This window comes from Coregonus clupeaformis, chromosome 28 (genome assembly GCF_020615455.1).
Source record: "Coregonus clupeaformis isolate EN_2021a chromosome 28, ASM2061545v1, whole genome shotgun sequence".
Classification (NCBI taxonomy): domain Eukaryota; kingdom Metazoa; phylum Chordata; class Actinopteri; order Salmoniformes; family Salmonidae; genus Coregonus; species Coregonus clupeaformis.
The window spans coordinates 35434189-35460282 of NC_059219.1; the positions used below are offsets into that span (position 1 = coordinate 35434189).

Genomic DNA, 26094 nt, shown 5'->3' on the forward strand with positions numbered 1-26094 from the left:
GAGAGTCAAAGGATGCAGAAAGGAAGGAGAGGAGGGTTGAGGAGGCAGAATCAGGAGATTGGAGGGAGAAGAATTGAGCAGAGGGAAGAGATGATAGGATGGAAGAGGAGAGAGTAGCGGGAGAGAGAGAGCGAAGGTTGCGACGGCGCATTACCATCTGAGTAGGGGCAGAGTGAGTAGTGTTGGAGGAGAGCGAGAGAGAAAAGGATACAAAGTAGAGGTCGGAGACATGGAGGGGAGTTGCAGTGAGATTAGTAGAAGAACAGCATCTAGTAAAGATGAGGTCAAGCATATTGCCTGCCTTGTGAGTAGGGGGGGACGGTGAGAGGGTGAGGTCAAAAGACGAGAGGAGTGGAAAGAAGGAGGCAGAGAAATGAGTCAAAGGTAGACGTAGGGAGGTTGAAGTCACCCAGAACTGTGAGGGGTGAGCCATCCTCAGGAAAGGAACTTATCAAGGCGTCAAGCTCATTGATGAACTCTCCAAGGGAACATGGAGGGCGATAAATGACAAGGATGTTAAGCTTTAATGGGCTAGTGACTGTGACAGCATGGAATTCAAATGAGGAGATAGACAGATGGGTCAGGTGAAAAAGAGAGCATGTCCACTTGGGAGAGATGAGGATTCCGGTGCCACCACCCCGCTGACCAGATGCTCTCGGGGTATGTGAGAACATTACATAGCAGTCGCATGTTTTTCAATGAAAATATCTGTTTGATTAGTGAGTGACATTTATTATTAAACCCAACCCAATACCATTACAAAATACTATACATAGGGCCCTATAAAATATGCGTAGTGGCGAACGCAGACGGAATCATGGAATCCTTAAAACATTAAACATTAAAATGGAATTCAACAGTATAAAAAATTTATTGAACTTATTAGAAAATTCATTCATTTGCCCAAGTTAATCATAAGACATGCATTAGTGATTTGTATTTTCCTGCAACTTTCTGAAATGGCACAAGAATGCACTTGTCTGTGTGTGTGTGTGTTTGCGGTGCACACGTATGTCTGCACTTTGTGTAGCCGTTAGCAATGATCCTAATGATAACCTTCTTCTGGTAGAGATGGAAAGGCTTCCCCAAAAATATTTTCAATTAAATGCCTACCTGGCAGAATATCATGATCATTTGCATATATCCAGTGGCCATTTGTTTAGGGAACTCTGCAATCAGATGAGCTCTACAAAAACATTGCTAACCAAACAACTGTATATTGCTGGTGCATACTTGCATTAAAGGTTAACTACACCTAAAAATAAACATTTCTTACATTTTTCCTAGACCTCAAAATGGGTCTCCTGATTTTGGTGTTTTTGTATTTAAAAAACGTGTGATTTTGAGAGCGAAAACCTGAAAAAAATCTGAAGAACAGAAACAGAGTAAGCCTAAGTGAAGGACAGTTTATGTATGTTTTGAATCGCTTTCATGGAGGACTGGCATGAATTGTATGGGTGACCACACCATTTATTTTCATTTTACATTTACATTTACGTCATTTAGCAGACGCTCTTATCCAGAGCGACTTACAGTTAGTGCATACATTATTCTTTTTTATTTTCATACTGGCCCCCTGTGGGAATCGAACCCACAACCCTGGCGTTGCAAACGCCATGCTCTACCAACTGAGCTACCTCCCTGCCGGCCATTCCCTCCCCTACCCTGGACGACGCTGGGCCAATTGTGCGCTGCCCCATTGGTCTCCCGGTTGCGGCCGGCTACAGCAGAGCCTGGATTCGAACCAGGATCTAGTGGCACAGCTAGCACTGCGATGCAGTGCCTTAGACCACTGCGCCACTCGGGAGATAAAGCTATTGGTCATGAGATAAAGCTATTGGTATTCTACCCAAAGTTGCAGTCAATTTAATAAACACACGACACCAGCAAAATGGATAAAGTGGTGTGGCAGTAACAGCAGGAACAGCGGCACCTAGTGGGCATAACCTGGTACCTTCACACTAATTTATGGGGGGGAAATGCAAGTGACTTCGATGGATAATTTCTCTGAGCAGGGGAAAAAAACACCAAATTCACTGAGAATACATTACGTAGTATGGATAAACAATACTCCAAGTCGCAGCTTCATACTGCATTGCTCTCGCAATGTCTTGTTTTGCATGTCTTATGTAAAACATTTAAAATAAACATTGTTTTTCAGTTAGGGATTTTTGCTTCGCGTCAACGATCCCAATTTCGTAAAAACGTTTTAACGTTTACACGTTCACACCCCTACTGTGTGGACTATGATTTATGCTTAAGACTGCGATTACAAAGGCAGCCCAATTCGTATCTTTTTCCACTAATTGGTCTTTTGACCAATCAGGTCAGCACTTTTGTCAATAATTGGGCAAAATATCAGAATTGGGCTGCCTGTGTAAATGCAGTCTTAGCGCTAGCTACATTTTAAACACATAGTAATCCCAGTCCATTTAAAACATTTGTTTAAAGCTTTTAATCAAGAAGATACTCTAATTGTTCATTCAAATGTCGGTATCAAAACAAAGGTACAGTGAATTCGGAAAGTATTCAGACCTCGTGACTTTTTCCATATTTTGTTACGTTACAGCCTTATTCTAAAATGGATACAATTGTTTTTTCCCCCCTCGTCAATCTACACACTACCCCATAATGACAAAGCAAAAACAGGTTTTTAGAAATGTATGTATGTATGTATGTATGTATGTATATATATACACACTGCTCAAAAAAATAAAGGGAACACTTAAACAACACAATGTAACTCCAAGTCAATCATACTTCTGTGAAATCAAACTGTCCACTTAGGAAGCAACACTGATTGACAATACATTTCACATGCTGTTGTGCAAATGGAATAGACAACAGGTGGAAATTATAGGCAATTAGCAAGACACCCCCAATAAAGGACTGGTTTTGCAGTTGGTGACCACAGACCACTTCTCAGTTCCTATGCTTCCTGGCTGATGTTTTGGTCACTTTTGAATGCTGGCGGTGCTTTCACTCTAGTGATAGCATGAGACGGAGTCTACAACCCACACAAGTGGCTCAGGTAGTGCAGCTCATCCAGGATGGCACATCAATGCGAGCTGTGGGAAGAAGGTTTGCTGTGTCTGTCAGCGTAGTGTCCAGAGCATGGAGGCGCTACCAGGAGACAGGCCAGTACATCAGGAGATGTGGAGGAGGCCGTAGGAGGGCAACAACCCAGCAGCAGGACTGCTACCTCCGCCTTTGTGCAAGGAGGAGCAGGAGGAGCACTGCCAGAGCCCTGCAAAATGACCTCCAGCAGGCCACAAATGTGCATGTGTCTGCTCAAACGGTCAGAAACAGACTCCATGAGGGTGGTATGAGGGCCCGACGTCCACAGGTGGGGGTTTTGCTTACAGCCCAACACCGTGCAGGACGTTTGGCATTTGCCAGAGAACACCAAGATTGGCAAATTCGCCACTGGCGCCCTGTGCTCTTCACAGATGAAAGCAGATTCCCACTGAGCACGTGACAAACGTGACAGTCTGGAGACGCCGTGGAGAACGTTCTGCTGCCTGCAACATCCTCCAGCATGACCGGTTTGGGGGTGGGTCAGTCATGGTGTGGGGTGGCATTTCTTTGGGGGGCCGCACAGCCCTCCATGTGCTCGCCAGAGGTAGCCTGACTGCCATTAGGTACCGAGATGAGATCCTCAGACCCCTTGTGAGACCATATGCTGGTGCGGTTGGCCCTGGGTTCCTCCTAATGCAAGACAATGCTAGACCTCATGTGGCTGGAGTGTGTCAGCAGTTCCTGCAAGAGGAAGGTATTGATGCTATGGACTGGCCCGCCCGTTCCCAAGACCTGAATCCAATTGAGCACACCTGGGACATCATGTCTCGCTCCATCCACCAACGCCACGTTGCACCACAGACTGTCCAGGAGTTGGCGGATGCTTTAGTCCAGGTCTGGGAGGAGATCCCTCAGGAGACCATCCGCCACCTCATCAGGAGCATGCCCAGGCATTGTAGGGAGGTCATACAGGCACGTGGAGGCCACACACACTACTGAGCCTCATTTTGACTTGTTTTAAGGACATTACATCAAAGTTGGATCAGCCTGTAGTGTGGTTTTCCACTTTAATTTTGAGGGTGACTCCAAATCCAGACCTCCATGGGTTGATACATTTGATTTCCATTGATAATTTTTGTGTGATTTTGTTGTCAGCACATTCAACTATGTAAAGAAAAAAGTATTTAATAAAGATTATTTCATTCATTCAGATCTAGGATGTGTTCTTTTAGTGTTCCCTTTATTTTTTTGAGCAGTGTACTTGTTCTTATGTACAAATACACAGATAAGCTTCATGCACAGATAAGCTTGGACAGGAAACTATAGATCAAAAACAGACCATCAAAGCTCAAAATGCCTCTAACCATCCACAACAGATCCACAACTCCATATATCAGTCAAATACATACATCCCCTAATATGCTGCTCTGTACTCATATCTACAGACAGTGACATACACACTGCTTTAAGCTAAGCACACCAGAAACACAGGTTGCGATCCAAAACGGCACCCTACTCCCTATATAGTGCACTACTTTTGGCCAGGGCCCAAGTGCACTATATAGGGAATAGGGTGCTATTTGGGACTGAACCATAGTCTAACTATCTGTCAGATCTGGTAAATGAGGGTTGTGTAACATGGACATGGTCCTCTCCTCTCTCTGTCCCTGGCTAACCTAATAGAGCTGGGCCTGTGGCTGGCTTAAGTGATGTGATGAGGGCACTTACTGCCTGGTTAGTCTGAACAGTTCTCAGGAGCTTCGACTAGCCTCATGGGGAGAGATACAGGGCATTTCTAGGATTTGTTTAATGGGGTGGCCAAGCGGGGACCAAGAACCAGTCATTGGTGGCCATGGGAAATCAGCTAATTGTATCACAAATAGCGTTGAAAATTGGCTTAAACAATTATGCATTGTATTGAATAACTGTTTCAACTGTTTATTTGTATCTGCCTCTTAACCGCTAGGCTACCTGTTAACCTTTTTATTGGATTTTCAACATTGCATAACTAATTTTATTTTTGTAAACCAACGTTTACAATTTCAATTTAGAAAAATAAAAGACAAATGACATTGACAAAACAGTTTTGAAAACATAGCTTGTCCAAAAAAAAAAGTGGTATCTTGGCACAACTTACCCCGGATATGGGGTAAGTTGAGCCTGGTGATAGGGTAAGTTGAGCCGCCTTGGGGTAAGTGGGTGATGGTGTCCTGTGACAGTGGGTGATGGTGCTGGTAGGTCAACATTTAATTCATGGAATGGGGGTGTGGTATATCTTAAATGTATGCCTACATTCAGATCTGTTCGGTCGGTGCCGTTTAAGATTCATTCATATTCCATTCACCCAGTTCAGTGTAACATCGATAGGTTTACGCTACTACATGATACTCTAATTTTCCATATATACAAATCTATGAATGAAAGTTTACAACATAGGTGAACACCGGTCGAGAGAAAGATTTGAGGTGACAGACAGTGACACATTGACAGACAGTGACACATTCAATAACGCCTTGCACACTCTTGCCTGCATCTAGCTGATCTAGGGTGTAATCATTAGTCCAACAGTTTCAAACAAGAGTTTCTATTGGACAGATTCAGGTATATTTATCCCCGTTCCGTTCCGTTTGCGTCCTTTTAAGAAAAGTTTTTCAACAGAATCGGCAGAATGAATACACCCTTGATCACACATAAACAGATCACTTTCATAGCTACATACAAACAGCTCGTTGTATTCCTTCTCGCATCTATGCACTCTTTTCCTCTCACCTTTTCCCTTCGCTTGTGGACTTCAATGCACAACACATCAGCTGTCTGTGACCAATTGAAAAAACCTTTCCAAGCCAAACCATATCATAACCGCTACACACAGCCTACATAGTTGTCACCATATTAGCTAAAGTAACGTCATAGTCAACATAGCTAATAGAACTAACACGTTAGTAAACCCGCTACAATCATGCAGTACCGCGTACAGTCAGTAAGCAGTTTAGCAGTTATATCGGTGGGCCCAGGTGGCAATAAATTAGTAAAACCTAAAGCTTACCTTGAATTGGAAGAGTTCCAGTGTTGGATAGTCATAGCCAGCTAGCTAATATAGCATCCCTCTGTTTGAGCCGGGTGTTTGAGAAGGCTAAATTACCTAGCTGTATGTGCTAGCTATGTAAGTGAAAAGAAAATGACGAAATATAGCTAGCTCTCTCGCTCTCGCACTCCTCCTTCAAATATTGTCTTTCTTTCTTTTCTTTTCTTTCTTTCTATATATATATATACACTGCTCAAAAAAATAAAGGGAACACTAAAATAACACATCCTAGATCTGAATGAATGAAATAATCTTATTAAATTCTTTTTTCTTTACATAGTTGAATGTGCTGACAACAAAATCACACAAAAATTATCAATGGAAATCAAATGTATCAACCCATGGAGGTCTGGATTTGGAGTCACCCTCAAAATTAAAGTGGAAAACCACACTACAGGCTGATCCAACTTTGATGTAATGTCCTTAAAACAAGTCAAAATGAGGCTCAGTAGTGTGTGTGGCCTCCACGTGCCTGTATGACCTCCCTACAATGCCTGGGCATGCTCCTGATGAGGTGGCGGATGGTCTCCTGAGGGATCTCCTCCCAGACCTGGACTAAAGCATCCGCCAACTCCTGGACAGTCTGTGGTGCAACGTGGCGTTGGTGGATGGAGCGAGACATGATGTCCCAGGTGTGCTCAATTGGATTCAGGTCTTGGGAACGGGCGGGCCAGTCCATAGCATCAATACCTTCCTCTTGCAGGAACTGCTGACACACTCCAGCCACATGAGGTCTAGCATTGTCTTGCATTAGGAGGAACCCAGGGCCAACCGCACCAGCATATGGTCTCACAAGGGGTCTGAGGATCTCATCTCGGTACCTAATGGCAGTCAGGCTACCTCTGGCGAGCACATGGAGGGCTGTGCGGCCCCCAAAGAAATGCCACCCCACACCATGACTGACCCACCGCCAAACCGGTCATGCTGGAGGATGTTGCAGGCAGCAAAACGTTCTCCACGGCGTCTCCAGACTCTGTCACATCTGTCACGTGCTCAGTGTGAACCTGCTTTCATCTATGAAGAGCACAGGGCGCCAGTGGCGAATTTGCCAATCTTGGTGTTCTCTGGCAAATGCCAAACGTCCTGCACAGTGTTGGGCTGTAAGCACAACCCCCACCTGTGGATGTCGGGCCCTCATACCACCCTCATGGAGTCTGTTTCTGACTGTTTGAGCAGACACATGCACATTTGTGGCCTGCTGGAGGTCATTTTGCAGGGCTCTGGCAGTGCTTCTCCTGCTCCTCCTTGCACAAAGGCGGAGGTAGCAGTCCTGCTGCTGGGTTGTTGCCCTCCTACGGCCGCCTCCACGTCTCCTGATGTACTGGCCTGTCTCCTGGTAGCGCCTCCATGCTCTGGACACTATGCTGACAGACACAGCAAACCTTCTTGCCACAGCTCGCATTGATGTGCCATCCTGGATGAGCTGCACTACCTGAGCCACTTGTGTGGGTTGTAGACTCCGTCTCATGCTACCACTAGAGTGAAAGCACCGCCGGCATTCAAAAGTGACCAAAACATCAGCCAGGAAGCATAGGAACTGAGAAGTGGTCTGTGGTCACCACCTGCAAAACCAGACCTCTATTGGGGGTGTCTTGCTAATTGCCTATAATTTCCACCTGTTGTCTATTCCATTTGCACAACAGCATGTGAAATTTATTGTCAATCAGTGTTGCTTCCCAAGTGGACAGTTTGATTTCACAGAAGTGTGATTGACTTGGAGTTACATTGTGTTGTTTAAGTGTTCCCTTTATTTTTTTGGAGCAGTGTATATAGAAATATCACATTTACATAAGTATTCAGAGCCTTTACTCATTACTTTGGTGAAGCACCTTTGGCAGCGATTACAACCTCGAGTCTTCTTGGGGATGACACTACAAGCTTGGCACACCTGTATTTGGGGAGTTTCTCCCATTCTTCTCTGCAGATCCTCTCAAGCTCTGTCAGGTTGGATGGGGAGCGTCGCTGCACAGCTATTTTCAGATATCTCCAGAGATGTTCGATCGGGTTCAAGTCCGGGCTCTGGCTGGGCCACTGAAAGACATTGACACTTGTCCCGAAGCCACTCCTGCGTTGTCTTGGCTGTGTGCTTAGGAAGGTGAACCTTCGCTCCAGTCTGAGGTCCTGAGCACTCTGGAGCAGGTTTCATCAAGGATCTAGCTGTACTTTGCTCCATTCATCTTTCCCTCGATCCTGACTAGTCTCCCAGTGCCTGCCGCTGAAAAACATCCCCACAGCATGATGCTGCCACCACCATGCTTCACCGTAGTGATGGTGCCAGGTTTCCTCCAGACGGGACACTTGGCATTCATGCCAAAGAGTTCAATATTTGTTTCATCAGACCAGAGAATCTTGTTTCTCATGGTCAGGGTCCTTTTAGGTGCCTTTTGGCGAACTCCAAGCGGGCTGTCATGTGCCTTTTACTGAGGAGTGGCTTCCGTCTGGCTACTCTACCATAAAGGCCTGATTGGTGGAGTGCTGCAGAGATGGTTGTCCTTCTGGAAGGTTCTCCCATATCCACAGAGGAACTCTGGAGCTCTGTCAGAGTGACCATCGGGTTCTTGGTCACCTGCCTGACCAAGGCCCTTCTCCCCCGATTGCTCAGTGTGGCCGGGCGGCCAGCTCTAGGTAGAGTTTTTTTTTTGGGGGGGTAGATCAGCTTAATATTGCAGATGGATTGTAACTTCTATCAATGTAATTGTCTGCATCACTTCCAATCCCCCATGTTTTTTTATATATACAGTGGGGAGAACAAGTATTTGATACACTGCCGATTTTGCAGGTTTTCCTACTTACAAAGCATGTAGAGGTCTGTAATTTTTATCATAGGTACACTTCAACTGTGAGAGATGGAAAAAAAAATCCAGAAAATCACATTGTATGAGTTTTAAGTAATTAATTTGCATTTTATTGCATGACATAAGTATTTGATCACCTACCAACCAGTAAGAATTCCGGCTCTCACAGACCTGTTAGTTTTTCTTTAAGAAGCCCCCATGTTCTCCACTCATTACCTGTATTAACTGCACCTGTTTGAACTCGTTACCTGTATAAAAGACACCTGTCCACACACTCAATCAAACAGACTCCAACCTCTCCACAATGGCCAAGACCAGAGAGCTGTGTAAGGACATCAGGGATAAAATTGTAGACCTGCACAAGGCTGGGATGGGCTACAGGACAATAGGCAAGCAGCTTGGTGAGAAGGCAACAACTGTTGGCGCAATTATTAGAAAATGGAAGAAGTTCAAGATGACGGTCAATCACCCTCGGTCTGGGGCTCCATGCAAGATCTCACCTCGTGGGGCATCAATGATCATGAGGAAGGTGAGGGATCAGCCCAGAACTACACGGCAGGACCTGGTCAATGACCTGAAGAGAGCTGGGACCACAGTCTCAAAGAAAACCATTAGTAACACACTACGCCGTCATGGATTAAAATCCTGCAGTGCACGCAAGGTCCCCCTGCTCAAGCCAGCGCATGTCCAGGCCCGTCTGAAGTTTGCCAATGACCATCTGGATAATCCAGAGGAGGAATGGGAGAAGGTCATGTGGTCTGATGAGACAAAAATAGAGCTTTTTGGTCTAAACTCCACTCGCCGTGTTTGGAGGAAGAAGAAGGATGAGTACAACCCCAAGAACACCATCCCAACCGTGAAGCATAGAGGTGGAAACATCATTCTTTGGGGATGCTTTTCTGCAAAGGGGACAGGACGACTGCACCGTATTGAGGGGAGGATGGATGGGGCCATGTATCGCGAGATCTTGGCCAACAACCTCCTTCCCTCAGTAAGAGCATTGAAGATGGGGTCGTGGCTGGGTCTTCCAGCATGACAACGACCCGAAACACACAGCCAGGGCAACTAAGGAGTGGCTCCGTAAGAAGCATCTCAAGGTCCTGGAGTGGCCTAGCCAGTCTCCAGACCTGAACCCAATAGAAAATCTTTGGAGGGAGCTGAAAGTCCGTATTGCCCAGCGACAGCCCCGAAACCTGAAGGATCTGGAGAAGGTCTGTATGGAGGAGTGGGCCAAAATCCCTGCTGCAGTGTGTGCAAACCTGGTCAAGACCTACAGGAAACGTATGATCTCTGTAATTGCAAACAAAGGTTTCTGTACCAAATATTAAGTTCTGCTTTTCTGATGTATCAAATACTTATGTCATGCAATAAAATGCAAATTAATTACTTAAAAATCATACAATGTGATTTTCTGGATTTTTGTTTTAGATTCCGTCTCTCACAGTTGAAGTGTACCTATGATAAGAATTACAGACCTCTACATGCTTTGTAAGTAGGAAAACCTGCAAAATCGGCAGTGTATCAAATACTTGTTCTCCCCACTGTATATACAGTTGTGGAAAAAAGTATTTAGTCAGCCACCAATTGTGCAAGTTCTCCCACTTAAAAAGATGAGAGGCCTGCAATTTTCATCATAGGTACACGTCAACTATGACAGACAAAATGAGGAAAAAAAATCCAGAAAATCTCATAGTAGGATTTTTAATGAATTTATTTGCAAATTATGGTGGAAAATAAGTATTTGGTCAATAACAAAAGCTTCTCAATACTTTGTTATATACCCTTTGTTGGCAATGACACAGGTCAAACGTTTTCTGTAAGTCTTCACAAAGTTTTCACACACTGTTGGTGGTATTTTGGCCCATTCCTCCATGCAGATCTCCTCTAGAGCAATGATGTTTTGGGGCTGTCTCTGGGCAACACAGACTTTCAACTCCCTCCAAAGATTTTCTATGGGGTTGAGATCTGGAGACTGGCTAGGCCACTCCAGGACCTTGAAATGCTTCTTACGAAGCCACTCCTTCGTTGCCCGGGCGGTGTGTTTGGGATCATTGTCATGCTGAAAGGCCCAGCCACGTTTCATCTTCATTGCCCTTGCTGATGGAAGGAGGTTTTCACTCAAAATCTCACGATACATGGCCCCATTCATTCTTTCCTTTTACACGGATCAGTCGTCCTGGTCCCTTTGCAGAAAAACAGCCCCAAAGCATGATGTTTCCACCCCCCATGCTTCACAGTAGGTATGGTGTTCTTTGGATGCAACTCAGCATTCTTTGTCCTCCAAACACGACGAGTTGAGTTTTTACCAAAAAGTTCTATTTTGGTTTCATCTGACCATATGACATTCTCCCAATCCTCTTCTGGATCATCCAAATGCACTCTAGCAAACTTCAGACGGGCCTGGACATGTACTGGCTTAAGCAGGGGGGACACGTCTGACACTGCAGGATTTGAGTCCCTGGCGGCGTAGTGTGTTACTGATGGTAGGCTTTGTTACTTTGGTCCCAGCTCTCTGCAGGTCATTCACTAGGTCCGCCCCGTGTGGTTCTGGGATTTTTGCTCACCGTTCTTGTGATCATTTTGACCCCACGGGGTGAGATCTTGCGTGGATCCCCAGATCGAGGGAGATTATCAGTGGTCTTGTATGTCTTCCATTTCCTAATAATTGCTCCCACAGTTGATTTCTTCAAACCAAGCTGCTTACCTATTGCAGATTCAGTCTTCCCAGCCTGGTGTAGGTCTACAATTTTGTTTCTGGTGTCCTTTGACAGCTCTTTGGTCTTGGCCATAGTGGAGTTTGGAGTGTGACTGTTTGAGGTTGTGGACAGGTGTCTTTTATACTGATAACAAGTTCAAACAGGTGCCATTAATACAGGTAACGAGTGGAGGAAAGAGGAGCCTCTTAAAGAAGAAGTTACAGGTCTGTGAGAGCCAGAAATCTTGCTTGTTTGTAGGTGACCAAATACTTATTTTCCACCATAATTTGCAAATAAATTCATAAAAAATCCTACAATGTGATTTTCTGGAGAAAAATCTTTTCTCAATTTGTCTGTCATAGTTGACGTGTACCTTTGATGAACATTACAGGCCTCTCTCATATTTTTAAGTGGGAGAACTTGCACAATTGGTGGCTGACTAAATACTTTTTTTCCCCCACTGTATACTCCCTTTTATTACTTTTCAACCCCGCCATCCTTTCCCTACTTGGGGTAAATTAGTGAACAACAATGCCCAGGCCTCTACTTCCAGCCTATACTTACTATCTACACCTTATGGACCCAGTCAATTTTACAATAATTATATATATATATATTTTTTTGCTCCTGAACTACTTCTACTCAACCTCTCCGATCATTTTCATGATGTCCATCCAGTTTGCTTCTATATGCCATATCTTTCTAACTGTGCTCTTTCCCAAAAGCTCCCAACATACAACCTATATACTTAATATGGACACAGTATGCTTACATTATTAGTTATCTTGTTATTATTTGTTGTTATTTGTCCCATCCTTCAACATTCAATACCTCCCATCTATCTCTTAACACCATCCATATAGGATTTCTATTTGCCATATATATTTCAACCGTACTGTGATGTTTTACAAAAGTTCTGAACCTTTCTATTCTCATTGCTTCTACAGATTCTACACATTTTTGCTAAAAGTATTATTATATTATTGATATATTGACTATGACTTTTCAGATCACCCAGTAATGCTATCTGCAAGGTTAGCTCCAGGTAAATATTGCAATCCTTTAGCCATTCCTGGACCTGTGTCCAAAAACAAGCTACAAATGGACAGAACCAAAACAAATGATCTAATGATTCTGTCTCTTCACAGTAAAATCTGCAGAGCTGGGAAGATTGTATCCCCCATATAAATAACATTCTATTGGTAGCAAAATTTTTATATAATTTAAATTGAAAGATTCAAATTTTTGAATCCGGTGTCCTTTTGCGTGTCAGTTCATAAACACTATGCCATGGGATCGATACGTCAAAAATGTCTTCCCAACTATTTTGCAGTCTATATGGGACGGCTGTCAATCCTTTGGTCCTTAAGTGAAACTGATATACTTTTTTATTTATCACAGTTTTCCTTAACCAATTATGTTCTTTAATGCAAGGCCGACAGACAAGTTCCTTACTTTCTCCCCCTTCCACTTTCCTCTTCCACTTTTGCGGTAAGGCTGCAATTATTTGGTTGTAATTTTGGGTAGAGCAGATATTTCCATATGTTTTGTTAGCTGCATGTGCGACATAACTCCACCAGTCCTATCGATTATATAATTTACGAAGATTATACCTTTTTTAAACATTCTGTCAAAAAATAAAGGTTTTTTGTCAATTAGTATATTTGAATTTAACCACAATATTTGTTGCATTATTTGTTCTGTCGTTTCTGGAGGATTAAATTGAAATTGCAACCAACTTTCTATGGCTTGTTTTAGAAATAGTGATATTTGGGAGATTTCCTTTTCAAATAACTGAAAATGAGTTGTTGTAATCTGAATAAAGGGAAAAAGGCCATTCTTGAACATTACTAATTTGCTTGAGAACCAGTTCGGATTTAAGTATAACTTTTGTATGACTGAAGCTTTTAGTGATAGGTCTAATGCTTTAATATTTAATAATTTCTGTCCTCCGAATTCATATTCATTATATAAATAGGCCCTTTTAATTTTGTCTGGCTTGCCGTTCCAAATAAAATTGAATATTTTTTTCTCATATAATTTAAAAAACTGTTCGCTAGGCGTAGGCAAGACCATAAGCAAATAGGTAAACTGGGATAATACGAAGGTATTTACCTTTCCATGGTAGCAAGATCTTATCTATTTTTGCTAACTTTCTATTAAAATTTATTTTAGTGAGATCATTTATTTCCTTTGGGATATGTATTCCGAGTATATCCACATCACCATCAGACCATTTTATTGGTAAACTACATGGTAATGTAAAAATTATTTTTTAGTGATCCAATACGTAATATAATAATATACAGAAGATAGCCCTATTTGGTAAAAGACCAAGTCCATATTATGGCAAGAACAGAGAAACTACAGTCCATCATTACTTTAAGATATGAAGGTCAGTCTATACGGAACATTTCAAGAACTTTGAAAGTCTATTTTAAGTGCAGTCGCCACAGGAATGGAAGACCCAGAGTTACCTCTGCTGCAGAGGATAAGTTCATTAGAGTTACCAGCCTCAGAAATTGCAGCCCAGATAAATGCTTCAAGGAGTTCAAGTAACAGACACATCTCAACATCAACTGTTCAGAGGAGGCTGTGTGAATCAGGCCTTCATGGTCTAATTGCTGCAAAGAAACCACTACTAAAGGACACCAATAAGAAGAAGAGACTTGCTTGGGCCAAGAAACATGAGCAATAGACATTAGACCGGTGGAAATTTGTCCTTTGGTCTGGAATTTGTCCTTTGGACCGCCGTGTCTTTATGAAATGCGGTGTGGGTGAACGGATGATCTCTGCATGTGTCTTTCCCACCGTGAAGCATGGAGGAGGTGGTGTTATGGTCTGGGGGTGCTTTGCTGGTGACACTGTCTGAGATTTATTTAGAATTCAAGGCACACTTAACCAGCATGGCTACCAGAGCATTCAGCAGCGATACGCCATCCCATCTGGTTTGGGCTTAGTGGGACTATCATTTGTTTTTCAACAGGACAATGACCCAACACACCTCCAGGCTGTGTAAGGGCTATTTTACCAAGAAGGAGAGTGGAGTGCTGCATCAGATGACCTGGCCTCCACTATTCCCCGACCTCAACCAAATTGAGATGGTTTGGGATGTGTCGGACTGCAGAGTGAAGGAAAAGCAGCCAACAAGTGCTCAGCATATGTGGGAACTCCTTCAAGACTGTTGGAAAAGCATTCCAGGTGAAGCTGGTTGAGAGAATGCCAAGTGTGCAAAGCTGTCATCAAGGCAAATGGTGGCTATTTGAAGAATCTCAAATATAAAATATATTTTGATTTGTTAAACACTTTTTTGGTTACTACATGATTCCATATGTGTTATTTCATAGTTTTTATGTCTTCACTATTATTCTACAATGTAGAAAATAGTAAAATAAAGAGAAAGCCTTGAATGAGTAGGTGTTCTAAAACTTTTGACTGGGAGTCTATTTCTGTTTTTGTATTTTGTATACATTTGCAAATATTTCTAAAAACCGGTTTTCACATTGTCATTATACGGTATTGTGTGTAGATTGATGAGGATAATAAAAAAAAAAAAACATTTCAGAATAAGGCTGTAACGTAACAATGTGGAAAAAGTCAAGGGGTCTGAATACTTTCAGAATATACTGTATCCTCTGTTTCCTTATTTTCATGGTTAATAATGATGAGAAGGTAAGTGTATTAGTTGAAGATGTTCATGTGGTATGTGACAGCAGTCTGTGTAGATATAGAAATTTGATTATAACATTTTTGGCACTAGTGAGAATAAAACAGAGCTGACTCTTCGTTGGTAACCCAATGGCATGCCATGTGGTTGATGTATCGTGATGACTCACAAATACTGTATGTCATCACACTCATCTGATACCATGCCAGGAACTGGTTGCTAAGCGACTGCTGTGTTAGTTATGTCACTAAGTACTAGGGGACCAGAAACGTGTGCTACGTACAGGTTGGGTATGAGTGTGCGCATGTGTAATCTTTTGAAGTTGGATGAGCTATTAATATAAAGCGGAATTGTAGAGGGAGTCCCAAACCCCATTGTATCGTTATGCTCTTGCTATTTAGATTGCTTTTAGATGTGCTACTATTTTGTTATTCATGGTATTTTTCACATATATTGTTACAGGCAATGCATTTCATATCAGGCAGAAATTCCCATACAACTGTTATCCTCCACAGTGCTTATGCTCTTTCAATTCCCAGTCAGCTGTACTCCTACTCACCATCGTGATTTCCCCTCATTTAAATAATGACCCTATATAACGCTCCATATCCCTGACCTCAGACACATTGACCGCCATGAATAATACAAACTCTGCAATGCTGCTAACATGCTAAATGCACGGAAGGGAGACACTCAAGCCCCCTCTGCTCACTGCATGTACTTTAATATGGAACATATTCTCTACCATCCACTTGAAAGCAAGATTATGGACTTTTCTAGGTTCAGTTAGCCGTTACATATCCACCTCCCTTCACATACAAACTCTGCCAGAACACCTCAGGGCTATTTCTGTGAGTTATCATGATAATCACCTATATAATCACCTTTTTCTCTTCTATTGTTACCTCTGTCTGATAAACATGCCCCGCTTAAGAATCACAGAGTAAGAAACCGAACCAGTTCTTGGTTCTCTCCTGAATTGTCAGGTCTTTTTCTGCAAAAGAATCGGGCCTGGGCCTTGGCGAGGAAAACAGGTACTCCAGCTGATTGGCTGTTTTTTAGGCAATTGAGAAATAAATGTACTGCAGCTGTCAAAAAGGCAAAATCAAATTACTTCCTTAATGCGATGACAGATTCTGCAGGAGATCCTGCAAAATTCTGGAAAACCGTTAATTCACTGAAACGGGGGAATTCTGCTGTTTCTCTTCCTAAGCAACTTATCTCAGACTCCTGTATTCTAAGTGAAAAAAATGATATTTGTGATGCTTTTAATAAGCATTTCATCTCTGCTGGTTTTTTATTTGAAGAGAAAAGTGTCCATTGTGGTACTGGCCAGTTAGTTGATTTTTCGTCTTGCTTTTCAACCGTTACTCTGAAAAATGGTAACCCTGTTTTTAGTTTCCAGAAAATAACTGAAGCAGAGGTTCTAGCTGCCCTGTGTGCCATTGATACTAAGAAATCCTTAGGCGCTGACAATGTAGACCCGTACTTACTTAAGTGTGACACACATTTTTAATCTAACATTAAGCACAGGAAATATCCCTAAGGTGTGGAAAGCAGCTTTTGTTCTGCCATTACATAAGGGAGGTGACGGTAGTGATTTGGATAACTATCGACCCATCTCTAGGCTCCCTTGTCTGGCAAAGATCCTAGAATCTATAGTAAACAAACAGTTACAATCTTTTCTTTCTGTTAACAGTATTTTTAGCCCCAATCAATCTGGTTTTAGATCTAAACACAGTACCACATCGGCCACTATGCTTGTTGTAAATTTATATTGCAAATGCCTTAGATGATAGAAAGCACTGTGCTGCGTTGTTTGTAGATTTGTCAAAAGCTTTTGACACTGTAGACCATGCTATCCTTTTGAGTAAGCTGTCATCTATAGGACTGGGCACTGATGCCTGTCGATGGTTTTATGACTATTTTAAAGATGGAACTCAGGCCGTCATGGTCGACGGGGTCAAGTCTGACCCCTTACAGTTACTTAAAGGGGTCCCTCAGGGTTCAATAATTGGCCCACTATTGTTCTCACTTTATATAAACAACATTGGTGATGATGTCAGATATTGTAAATTCCATTTAGATGCAGATGACACAGTGATGTACTCTATTGCTCCAACAGCGGACCAAGCTTTAATGCAGTTGGAGTCTGATTTTAGGATACTACAGGGGTCTCTTTTACAGCTTAAACTTTTTTTAAACGCTAAGAAAACAAATGTCATGTTTTTTTCTAGGTCTAAACTCTCAATTAGAAACACTTTTGTAATCACTAGCTTGGATGGTACTCAAATCAAACAGGTCTCTGCATATAAATACTTAGGGGTATGGTTAGATGATAAGCTTTCTTTTAAAAAACATGTTACTGAATTGGGAAAAAAGCTCAAATTCAAGATAGGGTTCCTTTACAGAAACAGGGCTTGACTGTCCTCCGTAAATAGAAAACAAATTGTGCAGGCTACTTTTATGTCCGTTTTAGATTATGGTGATATTATCTATATGTATGCATCGGCAAACACATTAAAACCACTTGATGCTATTTACCATTGTGCACTCAGGTTTATCACGGGTGATAGTTACAAAACTCATCACTGTTTCCTATATCAACATGTGGGTTGGGCCTCTATCTGTGAGGCGAGAGCAACATGCTCTCTTGTTTATTTATAAAGCACTTCTTTTAAAACTACCTCCATATATATCATCATTAATTTCCACTAGATATACTAATTTAAAACCAGATCACAGATGTGGATTACATTAGAGACTTCTGTGGTCTCCACAGAGTTGGGTAGGACTGCCTTCAGTTCCTTGGCACCTTATTTATGGAACAAACTGCAGATCCAACTTAAGTTAGACACTCTGGTGTCCCTTGCCCATTAAATTTTTTTTATGGAGGATCAATATGATGTTGTCTGTGATTGTTTCTGTTGAATTGTGTTTTTGTTTTGTATGTTTGAAATGTTCTTGTCTGTATGTCTAAAACTGTACATGTCAACATGTTTACACAGGGCACAGCCGTAAAAGAGATCCAGGTCTCAGTCTGTTTTCCCCTGTTAAAATAAAGATAAAAAAATATATAGATGTATACAGTGGGGAGAACAAGTATTTGATACACTGCTGATTTTGCAGGTTTTCCTACTTACAAAGCATGTAGAGGTCTACTTTTTTATCATAGGTACACTTCAACTGTGAGAGACGGAATCTAAAACAAAAATCCAGAAAATCACATTGTATGATTTTTAAGTAATTCATTTGCATTTTATTGCATGACATAAGTATTTGATACATCAGAAAAGCAGAACTTAATATTTGGTACAGAAACATTTGTTTGCAATTACAGAGATCATACATTTCCTGTAGGTCTTGACCAGGTTTGCACACACTGCAGCAGGGATTTTGGCCCACTCCTCCATACAGACCTTCTCCAGATCCTTCAGGTTTCGGGGCTGTCACTGGGTAATACGGACTTTCAGCTCCATCCAAATATTTTCTATTGGGTTCAGGTCTGGAGACTGGCTAGGCCACTCCAGGACCTTGAGATGCTTCTTACGGAGCCACTCCTTAGTTGCCCTGGCTATGTGTTTTGGGTCGTTGTCATGCTGGAAGACCCAGCCACGACCCATCTTCAATGCTCTTACTGAGGGAAGGAGGTTGTTGGCCAAGATCTCGCGATACATGGCCCCATCCATCCTCCCCTCAATACGGTGCAGTCGTCCTGTCCCCTTTGCAGAAAAGCATCCCCAAAGAATGATGTTTCCACCTCCATGCTTCACGGTTGGGATGGTGTTCTTGGGGTTGTACTCAACCTTCTTCTTCCTCCAAACACGGCGAGTGGAGTTTAGACCAAAAAGCTCTATTTTTGTCTCATCAGACCACATGACCTTCTCCCATTCCTCCTCTGGATCATCCAGATGGTCATTGGCAAACTTCAGACGGGCCTGGACATGCGCTGGCTTGAGCAGGGGGACCTTGCGTGCACTGCAGGGTTTTAATCCATGACGGCGTAGTGTGTTACTAATGGTTTTCTTTGAGACTGTGGTCCCAGCTCTCTTCAGGTCATTGACCAGGTCCTGCCGTGTAGTTCTGGGCTGATCCCTCACCTTCCTCATGATCATTGATGCCCCACGAGGTGAGATCTTGCATGGAGCCCCCAGACCGAGGGTGATTGACCGTCATCTTGAACTTCTTCCATTTTCTAATAATTGCGCCAACAGTTGTTGCCTTCTCACCAAGCTGCTTGCCTATTGTCCTGTAGCCCATCCCAGCCTTGTGCAGGTCTACAATTTTATCTCTGATGTCCTTACACAGCTCTCTGGTCTTGGCCATTGTGGAGAGGTTGGAGTCTGTTTGATTGAGTGTGTGGACAGGTGTCTTTTATACAGGTAACAAGTTCAAACAGGTGCAGTTAATACAGGTAATGAGTGGAGAACAGGAGGGCTTCTTAAAGAAAAACTAACAGGTCTGTGAGAGCCAGAATTCTTACTGGTTGGTAGGTGATCAAATACTTATGTCATGCAATAAAATGCAAATGAATTACTTAAAAATCATACAATGTGATTTTCTGGATTCCGTCTCTCACAGTTGAAGTGTACCTATGATAAAAATTACAGACCTCTACATGCTTTGTAAGTAGGAAAACCTGCAAAATTGGTGGTGTATCAAATACTTGTTCTCCCCACTGTATATAATCTTGTGCTGAGGGTATGAGGGCACCATTCCTCTTCAGCAGTGCGACATATCATTATTCTATGATACTCTCTCCCACAAGGTCACAGAGCTTCTAATCCACCCCTGATACCCCCTTTACCCATGGCCTGTGGTCCTCTTGGTCCACCCCTCGCCTGACCCTGGTGCCAGCAACCCTATTATCGTCACCATGCATCAACATAGCCCGTCCACGGTCTTTAACATCGCCTTAGTCTAGCATTATCCTGCTGTATCCATTAATTACAGAGGAGAGACTACCATTACTGCCTTCCCTAGCGCAATGCAAACCATTGCTGCCTGCCTTGGTGCAGTACCAGTCAAGGCTCTATCTGTCATTTACAGAGAAGGCTAAGAGAGAGGTGATCAGTTGGGGGCCTGGGGGGTTGATTTATTAGTTATTTGGTAGGGCAAGGGTCGGGACCTCTAAATGTGTGCCCCCTCTCCTTTCCCCTCGCCACTCTTACTGATAACCTCTTATTGCTAATGTCGGCTCATCAGATTGGGAGTGACGGGGGCAGGTTTTATAAGCCTCACTTCCTGCAGGGGCTTGTTGAAACTGTCTCTGTTGTCTTTAAAAGAGAGAAAGGATTGGCCCCTAAGGCTTTAATAGCATCAGATACTGTATGTGCAGAGGGATGAGGGTAAAGCTGCTTTAAGGCTGGTTTAAGGATGGTGAGAAAGTGGGGGAATGCGCCAGTGGTGGTGTAAAGATAGTGATTTCCCCCTGCCTTTAGTGGCGATTGATGGATCTCTAAGGATGGGCTCTAACCGTTTCAGCACCACAGAGAGTGGACAGCTCCCTGAGTAATATCAGTGTTAACACTTTACAAGCAATTCCCAAATGTTAACTTTCACATATGTCCTTTGAGGGCCATGTTCTCTACAGTATTCTGCTGCTGCAGCTATAGCAACATATTCTACATGTCTTGTGCAGGCAAGTTGCCATTGAACATTTCATATGAAACTGTTTGTAATTGATTTTATGCTCCTGAGAGTGCTATGCAGTCTGGTAGGCCGTCTGTGGTCTGAGCTAGTGCCCTTTATAAAATGGATGTTTTTATTTCCCACAGTGCCTTGTCATATCCTATTCCCACAATCCTTGCTCCTCTTATTCACCCACACAATCCAATTCTGTATCAATCAGCGTCTGATAGTCAGCAAACCCATCCCATAAAACGCCTTATCTCCCCCACCCAGCCCCCTTCTTTCACTATAGAGGAATATATTCATGAGGCTTATTCAAAGTGTCATAACTCAAGCTTTCACTCTAAGCAGCACACCTCTACATCGTCCTCTTATTCAGTGCAGCTGATCTGAGTGACATTCTTCTGGATCAAGCCCAGTGTCTCACTACCTCCACTCTGTATGCAAAGCAGATTGTTAGCAGTTTGATGGTTAGAATCAAAATGCATTAAGGCAGCTACAGTCTCCTTAACCAGGTTTGAATTGTGAATCCCCCTCCCTACATCATTCCTGACATGAGGCTACTCCCTATACTAGTACTGTACAAACTGTTTTTAATATGCAGATAGTCAATGGTTAGATTTCAAATGCACGAGGTGATTCATTGACTCTAAGTAGGCTTGTATAAAGGCCCTCAAGTCAATCCCACCTAGAATCCCCCCTTAACATGAGCCTATTAGTAGTACCTCTGTTCAATATGCAAAGCCATTGTTTAGATTCAGATTCAAAATCTAGTCTGACTAGGTTTGTGAATGTGAATCCCCCTGCCTTCCCCCTACCTCCCCCACCCTGCCTCCCCCAGCCTGCCTCCTCCTGTGCCTAAGGCAATAGCTAATGTATATGTATGTGTCTGAGGCTGCCACTGTGGTTCCAACGGGGTTGCGCAATCCTACTTTCCTTCTTCATGAATGATTGGTGGCTGGCTGCGTTTTATAGCCCAGTGTGTTCCTATGAGAGCTAAGCTAACATCAATGCTGCATCAATGATGCTGCCTACTGCTTGTTCCAAATGCATTTAATATGAAAAACATAGTTTTTTACATTAACAGTAGCGTATAGAATTTGTGTGTTGTATTGTGCCTGAGGGAACACAAATTATTGTTATAAATGTATAGTAATAAAAATGATCTCACTCTTCCTTTCTCTGTCTCTCTCGGATCCCACTGTCTACCGCTAGTCCAGCTGGCCTGACCGACCGACCCACCAGTCAGCATGAACTACCTACGCAGGCGTCTGTCTGACAGCAGCTTCGTGGCCAACCTCCCCAACGGCTACATGATGGATCTGCAGAGTGGGCCTCGCCCCACCCCACCGTCCTCCACCTCCAATCCTGCCTCCCCAGCCACGGAGAGGCGAACGCCTCCCAGCCTGCCACCACAGGCCCCGGCATCAGGCTCGGCTTCAGGCTCGGCCCCGGCCCCGACCCCGACCCCCGGGGGTTTCCTCAGCTCCTTCTCCAGCGTGGTGAAGACCGCCCAGTTGGCACAGAACGCCGCAGCAGCAGCCAAGGCTTCAGCGGCGGTGGCAGAAGCTGCCCCAGTAGCACCTGCCAAACCTGTCATACGGAAGCCCAAGATTCTACTGGTCATCGACGACCTGCACACAGACTGGTATGTTTCTCTCCTTTGAAAGTGACCACTACATCAGTATATTACACAAGCCTAGGCTATATTGCAAGTATTACTTGATATCACAGCAAGTAAAAACAACCTATTTGAATTCGGATTAAATGCGCTGTGCTTAAACAGTGTTTCACATACCCCCTGTCCACTTGGCCAGCACATGGAATTTATCAGCAAATAGCTCAAGTCTATTCTTGTATGCAGCATTAGTCATACTAATAAAGCGAAGCCAGTTCAGAAAGGGAACAGCTGAGATGGCACCAATTAGATGCTAGTAACAATCATACATTGCATTGGTGGTCTATTTAATCCCCTAGAGTCAATGTCCACGTCCCCGCGGAAATCGAATGAGCATAATATAAACATCCCCATAAAAATCTGTCAGTTTAAGCCAGAGATATGTGTTTGGATGCGTCTAAATCCACCTCAACCGCTGATGTCACACTTCCGCATCTGCGGTGAAAGGTGACAGAGCTAGACCATGAGACAATCCCGAAAATTGGTCTTCTCATAAAATCATCTGTAGCGTCCGAACGGTTTGACCTACAAACTATTATTATTTTGCTCTACGACCCCCACAAGCGTCTTGGGATTTGTCTGAAGTCGGTACAGCCGATCTGCCAACTTCTGTCTGTAGCTTCCAAACAGTTTGGGCTACACACTAATATGAAAAAGGTGGAAAGGTGAGACTCTTACGAACATGTACATGCAGGTTGTTTTGCTCTAGGACGCCCACAGGCCTCACAAGACTCGTCTTGAAGTATAAATGGAGACTGTTTAGTGCCAAAAATAAGACGTTAAATACATGTAAAAAAAGAAAAAAGAATTACACAATTTTTCCTTATCTTTCTTATATCTCGCAGATATAGGACAGACACTTCAGAACAAACTTCCTTTTGATTTTTTTGGGGGGACTATCTGTTGTTCCATGTAGTGAATCTGTTATTCAATGCGTTTGTATTGGCTAATAGGCCCCAAAAACTTTTTCATAAAATAATTTGTTGGGATTTTTGGGGGATACTTCAAGGGGTCTTAAAATTCTAAATCAAATAGTAAAATGATCCATGGTATGACCTTTTTTAAAATTCCATATAGCTTAGTAGAACCCTCCTCCGCTGGCTTAGACAGGGCTTAGACTCTTATGTGTTAAGACTGACTAGAATATCTCTCCCTCTGAACTTGGCCGCTGCCCTTAGCTCTCCATTAAGAATCTACATGGAGGCCTGACTGGTCTTAGAATTATTACAAAGTCATGTCCCAGCAGACTATGCTGTCAGTGTGCAGGACTTTTCTTAAATTCACTCCTTTTAAAGCCCATCTGGGATCCCAAAATGTCTCATTCCCTTTCATCTTATCGTGTAGCTGTAATTAAGCTGTGCAGAAGAAGCCCTTCAGTATCTACTGTAGATCCTCTAGGCTGAGTCAATCACTCTGTTCTCCAAGGAGCTCACTGCAGCTTTAAACAGTACACTCCGCCTATGGCAACTCAACAGTGTTTTTTGATATTTTGCCCACTGTATAATTATTTGTAGGAGATGACCATGATACATGTTACTGAGGATGTATTATAGAGCTTTTTTTACATGTAGTTTGAGTTGCAACCAGACTTAAGAAAAAAACAGTGCATTCGTTAATGAGGCATGTTCAGATTCAGTTTGACAGCATCTTTTTCATAACAGTATGAATGTTTCATAGGTCCTCTGTGCAGACATGGGCCAAACACAAAAACAAACATACTGGATACAATACAGTGGGGAAAAAAAGTATTTAGTCAGCCACCAATTGTGCAAGTTCTCCCACTTAAAAAGATGAGAGAGGCCTGTAATTTTCATCATAGGTACACGTCAACTATGACAGACAAAATGAGAAAAAAAAATCCAGAAAATCACATTGTAGGATTTTTTTATGAATTTATTTGCAAATTATGGTGGAAAATAAGTATTTGGTCAATAACAAAAGTTTCTCAATACTTTGTTATATACCCTTTGTTGGCAATGACACAGGTCAAATGTTTTCTGTAAGTCTTCACAAGGTTTTCACACACTGTTGGTGGTATTTTGGCCCATTCCTCCATGCAGATCTCCTCTAGAGCAGTGATGTTTTGGGGCTGTCGCTGGGCAACACGGACTTTCAACTCCCTCCAAAGATTTTCTATCGGGTTGAGATCTGGAGACTGGCTAGGCCACTCCAGGACCTTGAAATGCTTCTTACGAAGCCACTCCTTCGTTGCCCGGGCGGTGTGTTTGGGATCATTGTCATGCTGAAAGACCCAGCCACGTTTCATCTTCAATGCCCTTGCTGATGGAAGGAGGTTCTCACTCAAAATCTCATGATACATGGCCCCATTCATTCTTTCCTTTACACGGATCAGTCGTCCTGGTCCCTTTGCAGAAAAACAGCCCCAAAGCATGATGTTTCCACCCCCATGCTTCACAGTAGGTATGGTGTTCTTTGGATGCAACTCAGCATTCTTTGTCCTCCAAACACGACGAGTTGAGTTTTGACCAAAAAGTTATATTTTGGTTTCATCTGACCATATGACATTCTCCCAATCCTCTTCTGGATCATCCAAATGCACTCTAGCAAACTTCAGACGGGCCTGGACATGTACTGGCTTAAGCAGGGGGGACACATCTGGCACTGCAGGATTTGAGTCCCTGGCGGCGTAGTGTGTTACTGATGGTAGGCTTTGTTACTTTGGTCCCAGCTCTCTGCAGGTCATTCACTAGGTCCCCCCGTGTGGTTCTGGGGTTTTTGCTCACCGTTCTTGTGATCATTTTGACCCCACGGGGTGAGATCTTGCGTGGAGCCCCAGATCGAGGGAGATTATCAGTGGTCTTGTATGTCTTCCATTTCCTAATAATTGCTCCCACAGTTGATTTCTTCAAACCAAGCTGCTTACCTATTGCAGATTCAGTCTTCCCAGCCTGGTGCAGGTCTACAATTTTGTTTCTGGTGTCCTTTGACAGCTCTTTGGTCTTGGCCATAGTGGAGTTTGGAGTGTGACTGTTTGAGGTTGTGGACAGGTGTCTTTTATACTGATAACAAGTTCAAACAGGTGCCATTAATACAGGTAACGAGTGGAGGACAGAGGAGCCTCTTAAAGAAGAAGTTACAGGTCTGTGAGAGCCAGAAATCTTGCTTGTTTGTAGGTGACCAAATACTTATTTTCCACCATAATTTGCAAATAAATTCATTAAAAATCCTACAATGTGATTTTCTGGATTTTTTCCCCTCAATTTGTCTGTCATAGTTGACGTGTACCTATGATGAAAAGTACAGGCCTCTCTCATCTTTTTAAGTGGGAGAACTTGCACAATTGGTGGCTGACTAAATACTTTTTTCCCCCACTGTATCACCAGAAATGTGATTAAACGTCTCAATGAAACTTGGCCTTGACCTTATTATACACAGTATAGCAGACATCCCTTGTATGTACACTGTAGTGGACCTTTGTGTTCATATATGTTTGCCCAGGCACCATATCCATTTGAAGGTTAGGTCTATAAGTGAACATACTAAGTGCATGTATTCAACTACAA

General features: G+C 43.0%; 1 protein-coding gene across 4 annotated transcripts in view; it reads left to right on the forward strand.

The window, feature by feature from the left end:
- The window catches only part of LOC121543698 (synapsin-3-like), a 169504-nt gene that overhangs the window by 4972 nt on the left and 138438 nt on the right, over nt 1-26094 (forward strand). For 3 of the 4 annotated variants that reach the window (XM_041853834.2, XM_041853832.2, XM_041853831.2), the window contains one exon: nt 22108-22540. In XM_041853834.2, coding sequence (XP_041709768.1) covers nt 22143-22540 — 398 coding nt within the window. In that variant the 5' untranslated portion in view covers nt 22108-22142. The remainder of the gene's footprint in view (nt 1-22107; nt 22541-26094) is intronic. The other variant, XM_041853833.2, reaches the window with a different exon arrangement.